An 18320-nucleotide genomic window follows, 5' to 3' on the forward strand; every position below is an offset into this window, starting at 1 on the left:
CCAGCATATGTTTTACACAGAGGATGCCTATCCAGCTGCAACCCATCACTGGGAAAAATCTATACACACTTATACACTATGGACAATTTAGCCTACCCAATTCACCTGTACCACATGTAGGCGACAGCACTACCCACTGCGCCACTGCGTCGCCCCAAAACTACATGCATCGTTTTTTTTTTTTTAATAACTGTATATTTAGTAGTAAGAAATAAAAGTTCTGCAGTGTTTCGAGTGTGTTGTTGATGTTGTACTGACGGTGGGGAAATCCTCCAGCACGCGCCGGTCCTTCTCTCTGCTCTGGCTGAAGCTCCACTCGGGCTGGTAGAGGAACGTGTGGAAGTCCTGCAGCAGCGGCAGCTTCTGCTCCAGCGGGATGCTCATATCATCCTCCACCGTATCCAGCGCTCGCAGAACCAGGTAGAAGATACACACCGCATGCCTGACACACACACTCACACATTTAAATGCACTTTCATTATATATACAATTTGCATAACATGCATTGGGTATGAAGGCTATTGTGTGGAGTACGCAGCTACGCCTGCTTAGAATATTCTTCAGTCTACATTGAAATAACAAATAAATGGATCTATTTAGGACATCACCTCAGACGGGTGAATCTATGATTTGTTTTTATTTGTGAAATGTTTTTATCTCATTTTTAGCTGCAATATCAATTAGCATTTTCAAGCAAATAATATAGTCTTGCGTTCCTCAAGGTCATGCCTGTATTCCTGCACTCAGATCATCCGTATTACCATTATTATCAATAGCAATATAATTATTGGGATATTAAACATTAAACTCCATGCACAATATAACAAAGCTTGCATTTTTATACACTACGCTTAATATAAACTATGGAAATGCAGGGTTTTGCTAAAATAAATGTCAAAACTATGAAATGTTATAGTTGAAATGTTATATTATAGAAAAAGTAAAAGGTCTATATGACAATCTAAAGTCACTTATAAAAGTAGTTAAATATGTTCCTTAGTTAAAGGAAAGTAATGTTAAAGTGTGTGTTATCTACTTTTAAAAGTGTAAAATAGGCTCAAAATTGTAACATATTACTTTATTCCCAACACATACGTGCATCACCGATTAGGCAAGCAGCAAAGGAATTTGCACAACTTTAGAGACTTTATAAACTAAACAAAAGTGTGTTCCTAAAGGGCATGCATGTACTCCTGCATTCAGTAAAGCACATTGTGCCATTCTTCTTAATAGTATAATTTAGGAAAAGTAATCTTTGCATATTTTAAGTAGTGAAATCCTATCAGCAGCCAATGACTATCAAAGTACAGCACTGTTCACAGTCAATTAAATAGTGCTAATGTTGTTTAATAGTCATATTGCATGCAATTTCAGACCAAATATTAAAAGTAGCATGGTAAACAATAGGGAGCATGTCACAAGTTGTCTCTCAACAAATGTGCAGATATAAAATCAACTTTACAGCAGTAAGAATTTGCACAACTTTAAAGACTTTCTAAACTTCTTAAACAGCAAAAGCTCGTGTTCCTCAAGGTCATGCATGTATTCCTGCACTCAGACCATCATCATTACTTATAATTATTAGGATATTAGATTGCATGCACAATATTACAAAACTTGCTTTTTTTTTATAAACTATGCCTAATATAAACTATGGAAAGTAGAGTTTTCCAAAAATAAATAATAAGGTCTATATGACAATCTAAAGTCACTTATAAAAGTAGTTAAATATGTTCCTTAGTTAAAGGAAAGTAATGTTAAAGTGTGTGTTATCTACTTTTAAAAGTGTAAAATAGGCTCAAAATTGTAACATATTACTTTATTCCCAATGTGCATCCCCGATTAGGCAAGCAGCGAAGGAATTTGCACAACTTTAGAGACTTTATAAACTAAACAAAAGTGTGTTCCTAAAAGGCATGCATGTACTCCTGCATTCAGTAAAGCACATTGTGCCATTCTTCTTAATAGTATAATTTAGGAAAAAGTAATCTTTGCATATTTTAAGTAGTGAAATCCTATCAGCAGCCAATCATTATCAAAGTACAGCACTGTTCACAGTCAATTAAATAGTGCTAATGCTGTTTAATAGTCATATTTGCATGCAATTTCAGACCAAATATTAAAAGTAGCATGGTAAACAATAGGGAGCATGGCAGAAGTTGTCTCTCAACAAATGTGCAAATATAAAATCAACTTTACAGCAGTAATAATAATACTTATTTACTTTACAATTACAATTTGCACAACTTTACAGACTTTCTAAACTTCTTAAAAAGCATTTAGATCATCATCATCATTATTATTATTATTAATAGCAATATAATTATAAGGATATGAAATATTAAACTGCATGCACAATATTACACAAACATGCTTGTTAGGTCTCATGTGGGAGCTGTTTCTTGTGGTTCTATTTTGTGATTTGCACAGCCTGCAAGGTTGCCTATTTGTGGGTGGGTCATCTCACCTAAGACCCATGTGGTGCCTATTAAAAGGTCCAACATTTGACATGAAAAGAGAGCTCAATTAGCCGGACCTCCCTACCTGGCATTTTGATTATTTTATTTCATTTAGTTTTGGATCATGAGCTCAGTTCTCTACCATGCACACGCTTTTCACTACTGACGTCCATTTAAACTGATTTGGATTGCTTGAAGTACTTTTGTTATTTATGCCGTTTTATTAATAAATCATTTCTCTTTTCTATTTACCTGCTCGGCATTGTCTCTAGTGTTACAATTTTGAGCTGGTTGTAACATGCTTTTTTATAGAATATGCTTAATATAACCTATGGAAATGTAGTGGTTTCCAAAAATAAATAACTATATAATACGTCTCAAGCTATGAAGTTGGTAGTTTTTTAGTCTCAGTGTTGGGGAAAAAGTAATAGGTCTATATTACAATCTAAAGTCACTTATAATAGTAGTTAAAGTAATAAAATATGTTCCTTAGTTAAAGGAAAGTAATGTTAAAGTGTGTGTTATGTTCTTTTAAAAGCGTGAAATAGGCTCAAAATTGTAACATGTTACTTTATTCCCAACACATACGTGCATCACCGATTAGGCAAGCAGCAAAGGAATTTGCACAACCCCAAAAGCGCGTGTTCCTAAAGGGCATGCATGTATTCCTGCATTCAGTAAAGCCCATTATGACGTTCTCCTTCATAGTATAATTTCAGAAAAGTAATCTTTGCATATTCTAAGTAGTGAAATCCTATCAGCAGCCAATGATTATCAAAGTACAGCACTGTTCAGTCAATTAAAAAGTTGTTTTCAAGTCATATTTGCATACAATTTCAGACCAAATATTAAAAGTAGCATGGTAAACAATAGGGAGCATGGCAAAAGTTGTCTCTCAACAAATGTGCAGATATAAAATCAACTTTACAGCAGTAAGAATTTGCACAACTTTAAAGACTTTCTAAACTTCTTAAACAGCAAAAGCTCGTGTTCCTCAAGGTCATGCATGTATTCCTGCACTCAGACCATCATCATTACTTATAATTATTAGGATATTAGATTGCACGCACAATATTACAAAACTTGCTTTTTTTTTTATAAACTATGCCTAATATAAACTATGGAAAGTAGAGTTTTCCAAAAATAAATAATAAGGTCTATATAACAATCTAAAGTCACTTATTAAAGTATCTAAATATGTTACTAAGTGCAATGAATGTTAAAGTGTGTGTTGTGTTATTTTTTTAACGAGCAAGACATTATTATAAGCTGCTTTTGACAAAATCTACATTGTAAAAGCGCTAAATTAATAATTTAATTATTAAAACGTTATTATTTTTCAACATGCACATGCATAAATTGAGGTAAAGTTGATTTTATATTCGCACACTCGTTCAGTGACAACTTGTGACAGGCTCCTTATATTGTTTACCACGAATATTCGGTCTGAAATGACATTCAGGTATTAGCAGTATTTAATTAACTGTCAACAATGTTGTACTTTGATAGTCATTTGCTGCTAATATGATTTCACTATATAATGTGCAAATATCACTTTGGTCTTCTGAAATTATATAAAGGAGAAAGTCAGAATGTGTAAATATAAAACCAGCTTTACCTTAATCATGCATCACTGATTACACTGATCACAAATGACTTTACAACTTTAGGACTTTGCACAACTTTAAAGACTTTCTAAACTTCTTAAAAACCAAAAGCGTGTGTTAAGGGCATGCATGTACTCCTGCATTATTGATGTAAAGCTAGTTTTATATTTACACATTCTGACTTTCTCCTTAATATAACTTTCGAAAAGGGATGTTTGCAAGTTCTAAATAGTGAAATCACATTAGCAGCCAATGGTTATCAAAGTACAACACTGTATACAGTCAAATAAATAGTGCTAATGTTGTTGTCAAGTCAAAGTTGCATGCGATTTCAGACCAAATCTTAAAAGTAGCATGGTAAACAATACAAGTTAGAGACCATGCTGCAAGTTGTCACTGAACGAATGTGTGCACATATAAAACCAACTTAACCTCAATAGGAAATTTGTTTTAAAGACATTCTGAACTTGCATGTGTTCCTCAAGGTCATGCATGTATTCCTGCACTCAGTAAAGCACATGTTTATCGGCGGAAAACGCGCAGCTGTTGCCCGGGCTCAGGCGCGCCTCTCCCGGCTGCACAGCGCAGCTCTTACCGCAGCTCCCCATCCAGGGCCTGGATCACCGCCGCGAAACTCCGGCTCGTCTGGTTCAGATAGGCGTAGCAGGTCCTCAGGGTGTCGCTCATGGAGTCCTGGCAGGAGAAACACACATTAGCTGGGTGTCTCAGAGCCCGAAGAGGGTGTGGAGCCCGAGCTGCCAACCGGGCCTCCAGCGCGCCGCTCCGCCCGGGACAGAGCACCGAACGCGGGGAGCGCAGCCACAGAGACCGCTTCAGCACGGAGAACGACACCGCGCTCTTCCCGCACACTCCAGCCATCAACAAACCAGCTCCTGCAGCCTTTGCACTTCTTTACAACTAATCCGTGCTATTGTTTACATGCAGAACTTTATTTTAAACGCGTCTGTCGGGCACTGAGGGGAAGTTATAAGCGCGTGCACCCGCCACAGCTGCGCGCTCCCGCACCACTGATATGTAAACAGAATAGCAGCACTTCAGCATTATTACTGGCTGCGATCTGACTCTCCTCCCCGGTTTTTATACTGGAAAACTCCAGCGTGCTCTTCTGTGAAACACTCAACAAGTCAAGTCTGGACACACCTCCAGCTGCAGGCCTGTTTTGCACATTACTTCATCAAAACCGTGTTGGAAAATGTAAAGACAGAGGCGCCCCTAGAAATTTTTCGTAGGGTTGCCAGATGAGGCCACACATCTTGGGATGGCACACAAAAAAATAAGGAATTCAGTGTAATATTTTTGGTTTTGGTAAATGGGATAGTGTGGTTTTAATTCATTTAATAACTCCTAAAACATTGCAATTTATTCCTTGAAATAATTCAGCAAGTACATGTGCAAATATAAGTCAACATTTAGTTTAAAACACTTTTCAGTTCAGTTAAATTTCACATACTTTTATTGTACAGCATACAGTACATGCCATGTCTAAAATTAAAGATTGATAAATTAATAAAACAGACAAATGAACAAACGGCATTACTACATACAAACACACTCCATATACAGACTCATTTCTCATAATATCATTTATCCATATTCCCTTTTGAGCCACAATATTATTATTACTACAGCTTTTTCTATTAATGTACCTTTTTGCAAAATACATGCACAAAATCACTGAGATTTCTGGCCCTTGTAAGTCAACAAGCAAAAATAGAGGTGCTAAATAAGATAAATACTTAAAAGTTGATTTTAAAATGCATTTATTTATTTGTTTATTTTGCATTTGTAATTTTTAATCTAATGAAACACAATTTTTAATTTCAAAAACAATATATTTTTTAATAAAAAATGTACAATCTTGTGAATTATGTTATTAGAAGTTTACCTGTATTTTCATTTGTTTAAAGATGTGTAGTATTCAAAAGCAAACGTTCTGTAGAAAAGCGAAAACATTAAGCAATGCAAACCGAACTGACCTAATTCTGGGCCTTGTTAAGTAACGTTAACACATTTAGTATTGAACTTGAAGGGTCAACATAGTATATAGAATAGTATGACATATAGTTGATGTCAAAATTATTCACCCCCTTTTGAATTTTCTCCTTTTTAAATATTTCCCAAATGATGTTGAACAGATTCAGGAAATTTTCACAGTATGTCTGATAATATTTTTTCTTCTGGAGAAAGTCTTATTTGTTTTATTTCGGCTGAAATAAAAGCAGTTTTTAATTTTTAAACACCATTTTAAGGTCAATATTATTAGCCCCTTTAAGCTATTTTTTCCAATAGTCTACAAAACAAACCATCATTATACAATAACTTGCCTAATTCCCCTAACCTGCCTAGTTACCCTAATTACCCTAGTGAAGCCTTTAAATGTCACTTTAAGCTGTATAGAAGTGTCTTGAAGAATATCTAGTCTAATATTATTTACTGTCATCATGACAAAGAGAAAATTAATCAGTTATTAGAGATGAGTTATTAAAACTATTATGATTAGAAATGTGTTGAAGAAATCTGCTCTCTGTTAAACAGAAATTGGAGAAAAAATAAACAGGGGGGCTAATAATTCAGGGGGGCTAATAATTCTGACTTCAACTTTATATACCCATTGCTGTCTGTTAAAGGTGTGAGCGTGCTGTCTACAACTATCGAGGAAAGTGACTTCGGTGACGCCAATCAATCTACAATAATTTAGTGGCTGCATTTTATTTATTTATTTTTATTTACTTAAATATTGTGAATTTACGTAAGTATTAAGGGTGTCACGATCCTCCAAATCCTCGATTCGATTACATTTTCGATTCTAAAGGCACGATTCGATTCGATTTTCGATTATGAATAATTAATTAATTAATGACCAATTAATTATTTGTAGCCTACTGTTTAACCTACCTGACCTGCATGGTCTTTGTTTTACCCATAAACAAATCATACAGTAAATGAATAAAGGTAAGATACACACATAATTACCACCTGTCAATCACTTTTTCTGCGGGACTCGTGAATAGGCAGTGATCTGTGTCGTTATAATGGCGTCGGTAAAAAAGACGCACAACCAACAGGAACCAGCCAACAGTATCTGAGGTGTTCACTAAAATGACTGAGTACAAGTGTGAAAGTGAAAGATTGAAGCAGTCCTCTGACTGCCTGGACCTGCTGTCTCGAGCGCATGGTTGTGTGTGCGTCTGTGTCTGTGTGGTCACGTGATGTGCATTTTCAGAGGTAGAGAGGAAGGAGGGCTGCTCAGAAATGCTACACGCCACTGTGGATGTCAAATCGTTGTTGTTCTAAAATGCCATTTAAAAACAAAGACAGTGTAAACAGGGCCTGACTGTGAACTTTTCGCGAGCGAATTTGCAGCAGGTGCGGGGCGGAGGATCGCGATGCCAGTGTTGTCTATCGGACGAACCGTACGTAATACGTACATAGCAGAGCTTGCAAAACTGTGTTTTTTTTGTCGACAACACAAACGTTGTCAACATAACTCACTGGAAATCCAAAATGCTTCCACACCGGCGACTTCATTGAAAGAGGAGAGGGTTTAAGCTCTGTCGACGGGTCTCCTGCTTCTGCAGTTTACTTCTGCAGTGTTTTTTTCCCGCTTGGCAAGCCAAGCTGACGTGACATGGGGGCGTGGCAGCATCGACGATTCTATTGTTTGATTCGATAATCGAAATTGAGCATAAATTTTGATCGATTTCGATTTGACACCCCTAGTAAGTATATTTAAAATAATAATATCAACAGCAAAATCATATTGGGGTGGCCACAGAGATTGCAAGAGTTTACACAAGGGAGGCCGTGGAGGTGCCCCTGTGTAAAGCCTGATTTATACTTCTGCGTCAAGTGACCGGCGTAACCCACGGCGCATGCAACGCACGCAGCTGTGCATTTATACTTCTGCTGTCTCTGTTGGTCTGCATTAACACTTCTGAAACGCTAGTTGGCAGTGAGGTGTAAATGTTCCTCTGTGTCGAGTTTCTTCGCTGCTGTTTTGCTTTTCCTGAACACTTCCGGGATGTCCAAGTGGCTCAAACTCGCTCATTTTGAGGCAGGAACTGGCGGACGTGCAACAAGTTTAACTATGAGGTAAACACAAAACAAAACTTTCCATCCGCAGCTCCTTCATGGGACTCCACACTTGTAAACAATCGCTCCATCAGGCTCGCGGCATTCACGCGGCTCTCAGTCCCGCCCAGACTCGTCAGCGCTACCAAGCCGACCAATCACTGAGCTTGCGCTACGCGTCGTGTAGTTACAATTTTTGAGAGGTGCACGTCAGCGACGCCGACGGCCACGGCAAAGGGCTATGCGTCAACGCCGTAGCATACGCCGGCGTTTGACGCAGAAGTATAAATCAGCCTTAAAGGCCTGGATCAAAACTTCTTTTCACGTGCACAATGACTGAACACAGGCACAGTGTTTTTTATTCTCAACAAGTGGACCTTGTTGACATTTATTCACTTCGTTTTGAAGTCATTCATCTTCTTGTCGGCTTAGTCCCTTTAATAATCCAGGGTCGCCACAGCGGAATGAACCGCCAACTTTTCCAGCAAGTTTTTACGCAGCGGATGCCCTTCCAGCCACAACCCATCTCTGGGAACTCGTTTTGATGTAAATACTCTATTTAAGAGACATTTTAAAGATATAGTTCATCCAAAAAATTAAAATTTACTCACTATTTACTCAGCCTCAAGTGAGCTTGACTTTCTTACTTCTGTTGAACACAATAGAAGATATTTTGAAAAAAACTGGACAGTAATTATTGACTTTATTTCGTACTATGGAAGTCTATGGTTACAGGTTTCCAGCTTTCTTCAAAATATCTGTTTCATTTTTATTTTAAATTTTGGACACCCGGGGTTTGATCTTCGTACCTCGCTTAAGATGATTTGGCAGATCCTGAATCTGTTCATCTTGATAACTGATCTCTCGCTAATTTGGTTCTTCAAACAAGTTCGAGAATCAGATTAAAATGTCTGGATGAACTGATCTGGGATCGCTGCGTGTCTTGTGAAGGACAGATCTATCCATCCTCGATATTATGATCAGCAATGCAACGATTGGCTGACGGCAGCGTAATGACATCATCTGATTAATATTCAATTATCCATGTGAGCAAAATTACATCAAATTCGCAGTAAACTGTTTGTTAAATATGACACGCAATAACTCTCCACATTTGTTGTGAGCTGCAGGCTTTACACTTTCATGTGTCAAGAGTATTCATCATGTATTTCCATGCATATCAATGGATTTAGTTCTACATTTAGACAAGTTTTTTTTTTTAATCATAGTAGCCTATAGGCCTACTCAAGGTTTTTTTAATCAGCGCATTTTTTTTAGGAGCTTTGATGTGGAGGCTGAAGTATGAGCAGGAGCGCTATCCTGCTGGAGAATTGTCCCTCTCCTGTGGTTTGTAATGTAATGGGCAGCACAAATGTCTTGATACCTCAGGCTGTTGATGTTGATCATCCACTGCAGATCTCTCGCACGGCCCAATTCTGATTGTAACCGAGAGGAGGAGTTTAAAATTAAACCCCGCCCCCTACTCAATATTCAGTTTCAGTCAGAAATGTGACATTACAGAAATAAACGTCTACAGTAACTTCTAGTTAATAAGGACGTCAAAGGGAGTTTCAACCCAAAATATTCCTCAGTATGTTTCCTCTTCTGTTCAACAGAACAAAGAAACTCAAACAGGTTTTGGAACAAGTCAAGGATGTATTTTCATTTTCAGATTTATTTTAAGGTTAGACAATCATTTAGTAACGTTTGGTAACGTTTTGGGTAATCTATCTATCGTGTTAGTCTATCCATCCATCCATCCATCTAAATATATATGCCTGTCCATCCATCCATCCATCCATCCATTCATCCATTCATCCATCTATCCATCCGTCTATCTATCTATCTATCTATCTATCTATCTATCTATCTATCTATCTATCTGTCTATCTATCTGTCTATCTGTCTATCTATCTATCTATCTATCTATCTATCTATCTATCTATCTATCTATCTATCTATCTATCTATCTATCTATCCATCCTTCTGTCTGTCTGTCTATCCATGTCTATTCATCTATCTATCCATTTATCTGTCCATCCATCCGTCTGTCCATCTGTCTATCCATCTATCTATCAACCTTTCCCTATCTATCTATCTATCTATCTATCTATCTATCTATCTATCTATCTATCTATCTATCTATCTATCTATCTATCTATCTATCTATCTATCTATCTATCTATCTATCTATCTATCTATCTATCTATCTATCTGTCTGTCTGTCCATGTCTATTCATTTATCTGTCCATCCATATGTCAGTCTGTCCATCGATCTGTTCATCCATGTCCATCCATTCATCCGTCTATCTATCTTTCCGTCCGTCTGTCTGTCTGTCCGTCCTTCCTTCCATCCATCCATCTGTCTGTTCATCTGTCTATCCATCTATCTATCAATATGTCCCTATCTATCTATCCATCCATCCATCCATCCATCCATCCATCCATCCATCCATCCATCCATCCATCCATCCATCCATCCATCCATCCATCTATCTGTCTATCTTTCTGTCAGTCCGTCCGTTCATCCATCCTTCTGTCTGTCTAACCATATGTCTATCCATCCATTTATCTGTCTGTCCATTTATCCTTCTGTCTGTCTATCCATATCTCCGTACATTTATTCTATCCATTGTTTTTTTTAATCTAAATTTGATCTGATGAGGCCTTACAAACTTACAAACTAGCCCCGCCTCCCCAGTAGTTGCTGTTTTGCTATTGGCGGGAGCGACACAAAGCTGAACTGAAAATAAACATGGGCGGAGTCGAGACGACAATAACAGCCAATCAGAGTCAGAATATCTGCTGAGGTGGTCTCTAAATCATAATGTTAGTCTGAATTAAAATTAATTAGATCAGAAAATACATATTTTACCTAATTACTGTAACACCATTAAATAAATAAATGATTAAAAAACCTACATCTTTTCCATGTAAAGTGAGATTTTGTCCTATAACCATTAGAGACAGGATGCAAAATTTCTATTTTAAAAACTATTCATATTTTCCCTTTTTGATTTTACGTCGCAGCAAAACAACAGCATAAACTAAAATGACAATGATCATCCTCAGGTACTGATTATGGGCTTTATTCAGTGTTAAATGCTACTAATGTGAGTTCCAATACCATTTTACATGACATTTATTGCCATACTACTGAACGCAGCAGCAGATACAGATGGCATTCAGTGCAAACCAACAACATCAGTCACTCGGTAGCCTATTAATTATGTTAAAAAGGTTTAATAAGTATTAATTAGAGCAATCTACAACTTCGTTGGCAGTGCAGTGGCTGGTATTTAAATGTTTCCGTCAAGTCTTGTCGCATGTTGTTAGTGTGTATTTGTGGATTAGCTGTCAAACACACGTAGTCAGATCATCATCTCCCCCTGTCTGACCCTCCAGTCCTCCAAGCTCATTATCTAAGTGGAATCCTCGAGTCTCCTTTCGGGGAAAACTAACCTTCCCTTCAAATCCAGGATTAAATCAAATCCACTGGATGCTGACACTGTGCTTTTGCCCATGCATTATGGAACAAATATGTGGAATATTATGCAGCTGTGACTCATGCAACTCCAGAGTCATTGTTTTATTTTATTAGCATTAATAATCTAATAATTAATTAATGCATTAATGCACATAGGCATCAATATTATTTCACGATATTGCGATTACTGCTCTAAAATCTGTTCTTTTTAAATGTCTGGGAGAAAAACAAAAACTTTCGCCCATTTGAACACATTAAACTTTATTTTTTGAAAGATTTCTAATATTTTGGAGCATTAAACATGTCAGGCCAAATAATGAAAATGAATCATTGACTTCTGCTGGCTTCATTAGTTTCCAAAACAATTTCTTTACAATTTAAAAAGGCTTCTTTGGATATCACTACTGTCTTAAAAAATAAAATAACGTAAATAAAAAATCTTACACACACCTTAGGCACGATATTACCTGAATTTTTGGCGGCTTTAAAATCTTGACTTTTCCAAACCGCGGTATACCTTGAAAACGGTTATCATCCCATGCCTAGGCACATGCAGAACAGACTGCAGCACAGTGTAGCCTATTATAAGGCAGTGCAAAATGACATTATATATCATATAGACAAATATAAGTCTATCGTTTCATATTATGCTCAATTGTGTATTTCGTGGTGTCACAAAAAGCATTGTTTACAGTAATAATTTTTTTCCATCAAATTTTTTTTTTTTCAAACACAGAAAAACATGCCGCAGACAATCAGCATATAGCAAAGTGCGTAGATATACATGCATAACCCAGTGTACAAGTTGTTAAGTATAGTATTAATAGCTCCAGCAATAACAACAATATTGTCAGTAAAAAGAAAAAACTGAGGAGTAATGACAAAGACATAATAAAGCAAATGATATATATATATATATATATATATATATATATATATATATATATATATATATATATATATATATATATATATATTAGGGGTGTCAAAAATAATCGTTTTTTCGGTGCACTGCGATGCAGACGCGGACAATTCGGTATCGGTTCAGTAATAATCATAACAGGTTGTTACTGACGTCATTTACCTCATATGCGCTCTGTCGCGAGGGAGGCGATCGCGAGTATTTACAGCGCTCTAACTACTTAAAACTCATAAACTGTGCACAATTTCACTGTGTGTGTTTGCTGGATCAGTCTTTCACTGACATATACAACAATAGCCCCTATTTCACTGAGATCGAGAGAATGAAAGTAGCCTACACCATTTCTTTCTCTCTCTCTCTTTCTCTGTCTGTCTCTCTCTCTCTCTCTCTCTCTCTTTCTCACACACACACAGTGGCCCATTTGACCTGCTGGCGTGGCTTTTCTTCTCTTCTCGGCTGTTTTACAGCGTTACTTTTGCATCCAGAAACGAGCGTGTGTCTGCAGAGTTTTCTCCACCGTGTCTATCATACATCAGCTGTGAGATCGCCGCTGCCGCTTATCAGCATCACTCATCTGTGAAGAGCGCAGCGCGCAAGAGCCAATCGCAACCGTTTTTTTTTTGAGGGTGTGACCAATCAAAGGGGTGTAAGAGAACTAGACAAGGATCAGAAAGTGAGCTGGATGTTTATATTTGTTTATATTATTTGCTAAATGCTCGTTTTGTTTAAAGGTACAGTTTATATTTCTGACTGTTTGTATTAAATGACAAAATTGTATTACAAATAGTATATAAATATAAATATATTCATACATTTTAATACAAGAATTGCTGCTGTGAAGAAAATATAAAACTGTGTATGGAAAGCACCGTGATGCACCGAAATATCGAATTGAACCGAATCAATGGCATGATAATCGTAACCGAACCGTGAGACTAGTGTAGGTTCACACCTCTAATATATATATATATATATATATATATATATATATATATATATATATATATATATATATATAAATAAAATATACACACACAAACACACACACACATAAAAAATAATTTCCAAACCAAAAAAGGCAATAAGCCAAATCTGTATTTAGGGTTAAGTAAGGTTAAAATTAAGGTAATTAAAAAAAATAAATAGAAGAATGGTGATAGACACATAGAGATAGGTATTTAAAGCTGTGCTGTTTACAGTAATATTTTTATAATATGAGTGCAATATCACATCAGGATGACATGAATAACTGCAATAATAGCACGTTGCGATCTTGAAAACACAATGTTTACATTTTGCATTTTATTTAGCAATACTTTTTTAGTTTCTTCGTTGGATCTGTAATCTAGGCATGGGATGATAACCGTTTTTTAAATTATACCGCGGTTTGGAAAAGTCAGGGTTTTAAAACCGCCAACATTTTCTGTAGTACCGCTCCTAAGGTATGTGTAAGATTTTTTATTTACATTTTATGTTTGTTTTTTAAGACAGCAGTATCTCCAGCAGATAAGATATCCAAAGATGCCGCTTTAAACTGTAAAGAAATCTGTGTTTTAGAAACAAACGAAGACAGCAGAGGTCAGTGATTCCTTTGAATTATGTAGCCTGCCATGTTTACAGCTCCAAAATATTAGAAATCTTTCCAAAAAAATGTAATATATTGTGTTTAAAGGGGAAAAAGTTGTAGTTTTTTTACCCAGACATTTAAAAAGAATATATTTTGGAGCTGTGAGCACAATACTGTGATATTTTTATCCAAGGTTAACATACCGTTAGAATTTTATACCAGATTTTATACTGTAATCATTAGCTTTTGAAAAGTGTTTAAATTTTACTAATATTTTTTATTTTATTTCCACATTAATATTAATTTGAATGAATTCTACATTTATGATAACACAAATAGTTGACTGCTATGTCATCATAAATTGTGGAAATAACCCATTGAAGGTTTTAAGAAAACGCACAATATGACATAAGTGAAGTCAACTTTCACTATTTTTTCACTGTTCACTTTTATTCTAAATCTTGAACCTTATTCTTGAGAGAAAAAAAATGACCAACGAAAATGTCCGAACTCCGAAGCACCAAAAGCAGCCTATTAAAGTTACTTTAAATACCAATTAGGCTGTGTATAAAAATCCTAAATCAAACAAAAAGTTCTCAGGGGTAGCTTAAATAATGTGTCGATGCTCTTTGTACAAGGGATTTATAAGATTAAACATCAAAATCAGTCCAAGGCACAAAATGTGGGGAAAAAAGCCTTTATTGACATGGGTGTTCATTAAAACTGCGGCTACATCAGGCTACCCTTATGAAAATGTGTAGGTGCAGTTTAAAGAAATAGCCAAGTCAGTAAAGGCTTTATATTATTTTTTTTCCACATTTTTCGAGTGCCTCAGACTGACTTTTGATGTTTATACTAATTAGGCTGAATTTATGAATTATGAATTTTCAAGAGAGGCTAGAAGAAAATCATGAAGCTCTTTTTTATATTTATTATAAATCTTTAGGAAATATTTCTGATACATCAAAAATGAAGGAAACAGGCTAATCCAGCTAAAAAATAGTGCTTAAAATGCCACTTACTGGAGTATTTAAACATCATAATTATATAGAAAATGAGGTGAATAACTGCAAGAAAGTCCACGTTTTGAGAAAAAAAGAACCAACCCTTTCACCAGGCTGGATACGGGCCTGATATATGATACATGATACAAAATATACTAAATAAAATCATTTAAAGCACAGAGGAAAACACAAGAACAAAAATAAAACATATACTTAATAAAAACAAACATTATTACTGTTATGATTTAATAAGGTGTCAATAAGGAAAGTAATATTAATGCTGAGTAACCTAATTAACCGGGTTAATTAACATTTAAATGTCATTTTAAGCTGAATACTAGTGTCTTGGATATCTAGTCTACTATAATGTGCTGTCATCATGTCAAAGAGAAAATAAATCAGTTATTAGAAATGAGTTATTAAAACTATTATGTGTATAGATAGATAGATAGATAGATAGATAGATAGATAGATAGATAGATAGATAGATAGATAGATAGATAGATAGATAGATAGATAGATAGATAGATAGATAGATAGAGTATGTACAGTTATGACAAACACGTTATATAAATATAATATATAAACTCCTGCTTGACTGGCATTATCAGGATATGACATGATTTACATCGTGAACTTGCTGTAATAGCAGTAAATGCTGAAAATGTATCGCTTACATAATCCAGTTTGGGCATGACAGCTCGACATCCTCCCAGTTTGTATCTGAAGAGGTTTATAATCTCCTCCGGGTGTCCGAGAGACTTGACGATGTCCATCTCTGCTGAAGATCTTCTCTACAAGTGACAAACTGTAGTTACAAATGCGTCTCCATTCAAACCCGCGCATATCCAGAAGCGCATCGCCTCAATCCCGCACTCACACGATCGACCCACGCCGCTCATTGGCTGTGGCGTCATGGGCTTAGAGAGCGTAGAGCAATCAGCGGCGAGAGCGACTGGCGTGGTGGCCCGCCCTGTAACCAGTAGAACGCGCGCTGAGTGGTGAGAGGCTGCTGATTGGTTGGATCAGCGTTGACGTCAGCAGCATTAGGAACAACTTGGGGTGTATAAATACAAGCAGAATCACCTGAGGTGATTATTAGATGTAAAATCTCTCTGTGGTGCTCTTTACTGGACTTTTATAAGCTAATTTAATTTTCCAAGCACCTTTAATATTTTGATTTTATTGCAATTTATTTAAAAACTGGTATTTTTTTATTCTTGAGATTATGTTTGGCTACTTTATTTCTCAACTTTGAGATGATAGCATGTAATATTGTAAGTATGTGCCATTTTGTTTGTATGTTCAGCTTGATACAATAATAAAAAATCTCTCTTAAATGCATGTTATTACATTATGTGATACATTTCTATATATTATATATTATATAATATATATATATATATATATATATATATATATATATATATTCAGAAATGTAAGTATAAAAGCGAATCTCGCTTCATGGTGGTAAAATAGAGATTATAATGTACATGAGTGTGATGTCAGTCTAAAAAGAGAATAGCGATTAAAACGATTAACTTATATTCACCGGCCACTTTATTAGGTACATGTCCAACTGCTTGCTAATGCAAATTTCTGATCAGTCAATCACATGGCAGCAGCTCAATGCATTTAGGCACATAGACATGCTCAAGACGATATGCTGCAGTGTAAAGCGAGCATCAGAATGGGGAAGAAAGGGGATTTAAGAGACTGTGAACGTGGCATGGTTGTTGCTGCCAGACGGGCTGCTCTGAGTATTTCAGAAACTGCTGATCTACTGGGATTTTCACGCACAACCATCTCTAGGGTTTACAGAGAATGCTCCGACAAAGAGGAAATATCCAGTGAGCGGCAGTTCTGTGGGCGCAAATGCCTTGTTGATGCCAGAGGTCAGAGGAGAATGGCCAGACTGGTTCCAGCTGATAGAAAGGCAACAGTAACTCAAATAAGCACTCGTTACAACCGAGCTCTGCAGAAGAGCATCTCTGAACACACAACACGGCCAACCTTGAGGCGGATGGGCTACAGCAGCAGAAGAGCACACCGGGTGCCGCTCCTGTCAGCTAAGAACAGGAAACTGAGGCTACAATTCACACAGACTCACCAAAACTGGACAATAGAAGATTGGAGAAACGTTGCTGCTCTGATGAGTCTCCATTTCTGCTGACACATTCAGATGCTCGGGTCAGAATTTGGCCTCAACATCATGAAAGCATGGATCCATCCTGCCTTGTGTCAGCGGTTCAGGCTGGTGGTGGTGGTGTAATGGTGTGGGGGAGATTTTCTTTGGGTCCATTAGTACCAGTTGAGCATCAAACACCACAGCCTACCTGAGTATTGCTGCTGACCATGTCCATCCCTTTATGAGCACAGTGACTCCATCTTCTGATGGCTACTTCCAGCAGGATAACGCAGCATGTCATAAAGCTCAATCATCTCAGACTGGTGTCTTGAACATGACAATGAGTTCACTGTACTCAAATGGCCTCCACAGCCACCAGAGCTCAATCCAATAGAGCAGCTTTGGGATGTGGTGGAACGGGAGATTGGCATCATGGATGTGCAGCCGACAAATCTGCAGCAACTGTGTGATGCTATCATGTCAATATGGAGCAAAATCTCTGAGGAATATTTCCAGTAGCTTGTTGAATCTCTGATATGAAGTATTAAGGCAGTTCTGAAGGCAAACAGGGGTCCAACCTGGTACTAGTAAGGTGTACCTAACAAAGTAGCCAGTGAGTGTGTACTCATCCTTTAATAATATTACACAAATAATATATATATTTTTCCATTAAAAGTGCATTTTGATATCTTTATTATTTAAATTTGATGTATATTTGTTTGTAAATGTATGATGATGGGCGGTTCATTCCACTGTGGCGACTCCAGATTAATAAAGGAACTAATCCGATAAGAAAATAAATGAATGAATGAATGATTATGTATCCTCTCTTCCTCTTTTTTTATAATTTATTTTAAAAAATATTTTCTGTAGTTTATCCTTGTTAGGACATGTGAAATATTATGTTGAATAATGAAGTATAACGGGACTGTACATGCTAGTTCTTGGGCGATGCGGTGGTGCAGTAGGTAGTGCTGTCGCCTCACAGCAATAAGGTTGCTGGTTCGAGTCCAGGCTGGGTCAGTTGGTGTTTCTGTGTGGAGTTTGCATGTTC

General features: G+C 36.7%; 1 protein-coding gene across 2 annotated transcripts in view; it reads right to left on the reverse strand.

The window, feature by feature from the left end:
* fdft1 (farnesyl-diphosphate farnesyltransferase 1) overlaps positions 1–15914 on the reverse strand; it is a 31932-nt gene extending 16018 nt beyond the window's left edge. Inside the window, exons 1-3 of one of the 2 annotated variants that reach the window (NM_001202525.1) lie at positions 15816–15914; positions 4662–4759; positions 259–442 (exon numbers count right to left, since the gene is read on the reverse strand). In NM_001202525.1, the coding sequence (NP_001189454.1) occupies positions 259–442; positions 4662–4759; positions 15816–15914 (381 nt within the window). Of the gene's footprint in view, positions 1–258; positions 443–4661; positions 5097–15815 lie in introns of those variants that run through there. The other variant, XM_021468511.3, reaches the window with a different exon arrangement.
* Positions 15915–18320: the final 2406 nt, after the last annotated feature.

This window comes from Danio rerio, chromosome 20, assembly GCF_049306965.1.
Source record: "Danio rerio strain Tuebingen ecotype United States chromosome 20, GRCz12tu, whole genome shotgun sequence".
NCBI lineage: Eukaryota > Metazoa > Chordata > Actinopteri > Cypriniformes > Danionidae > Danio > Danio rerio.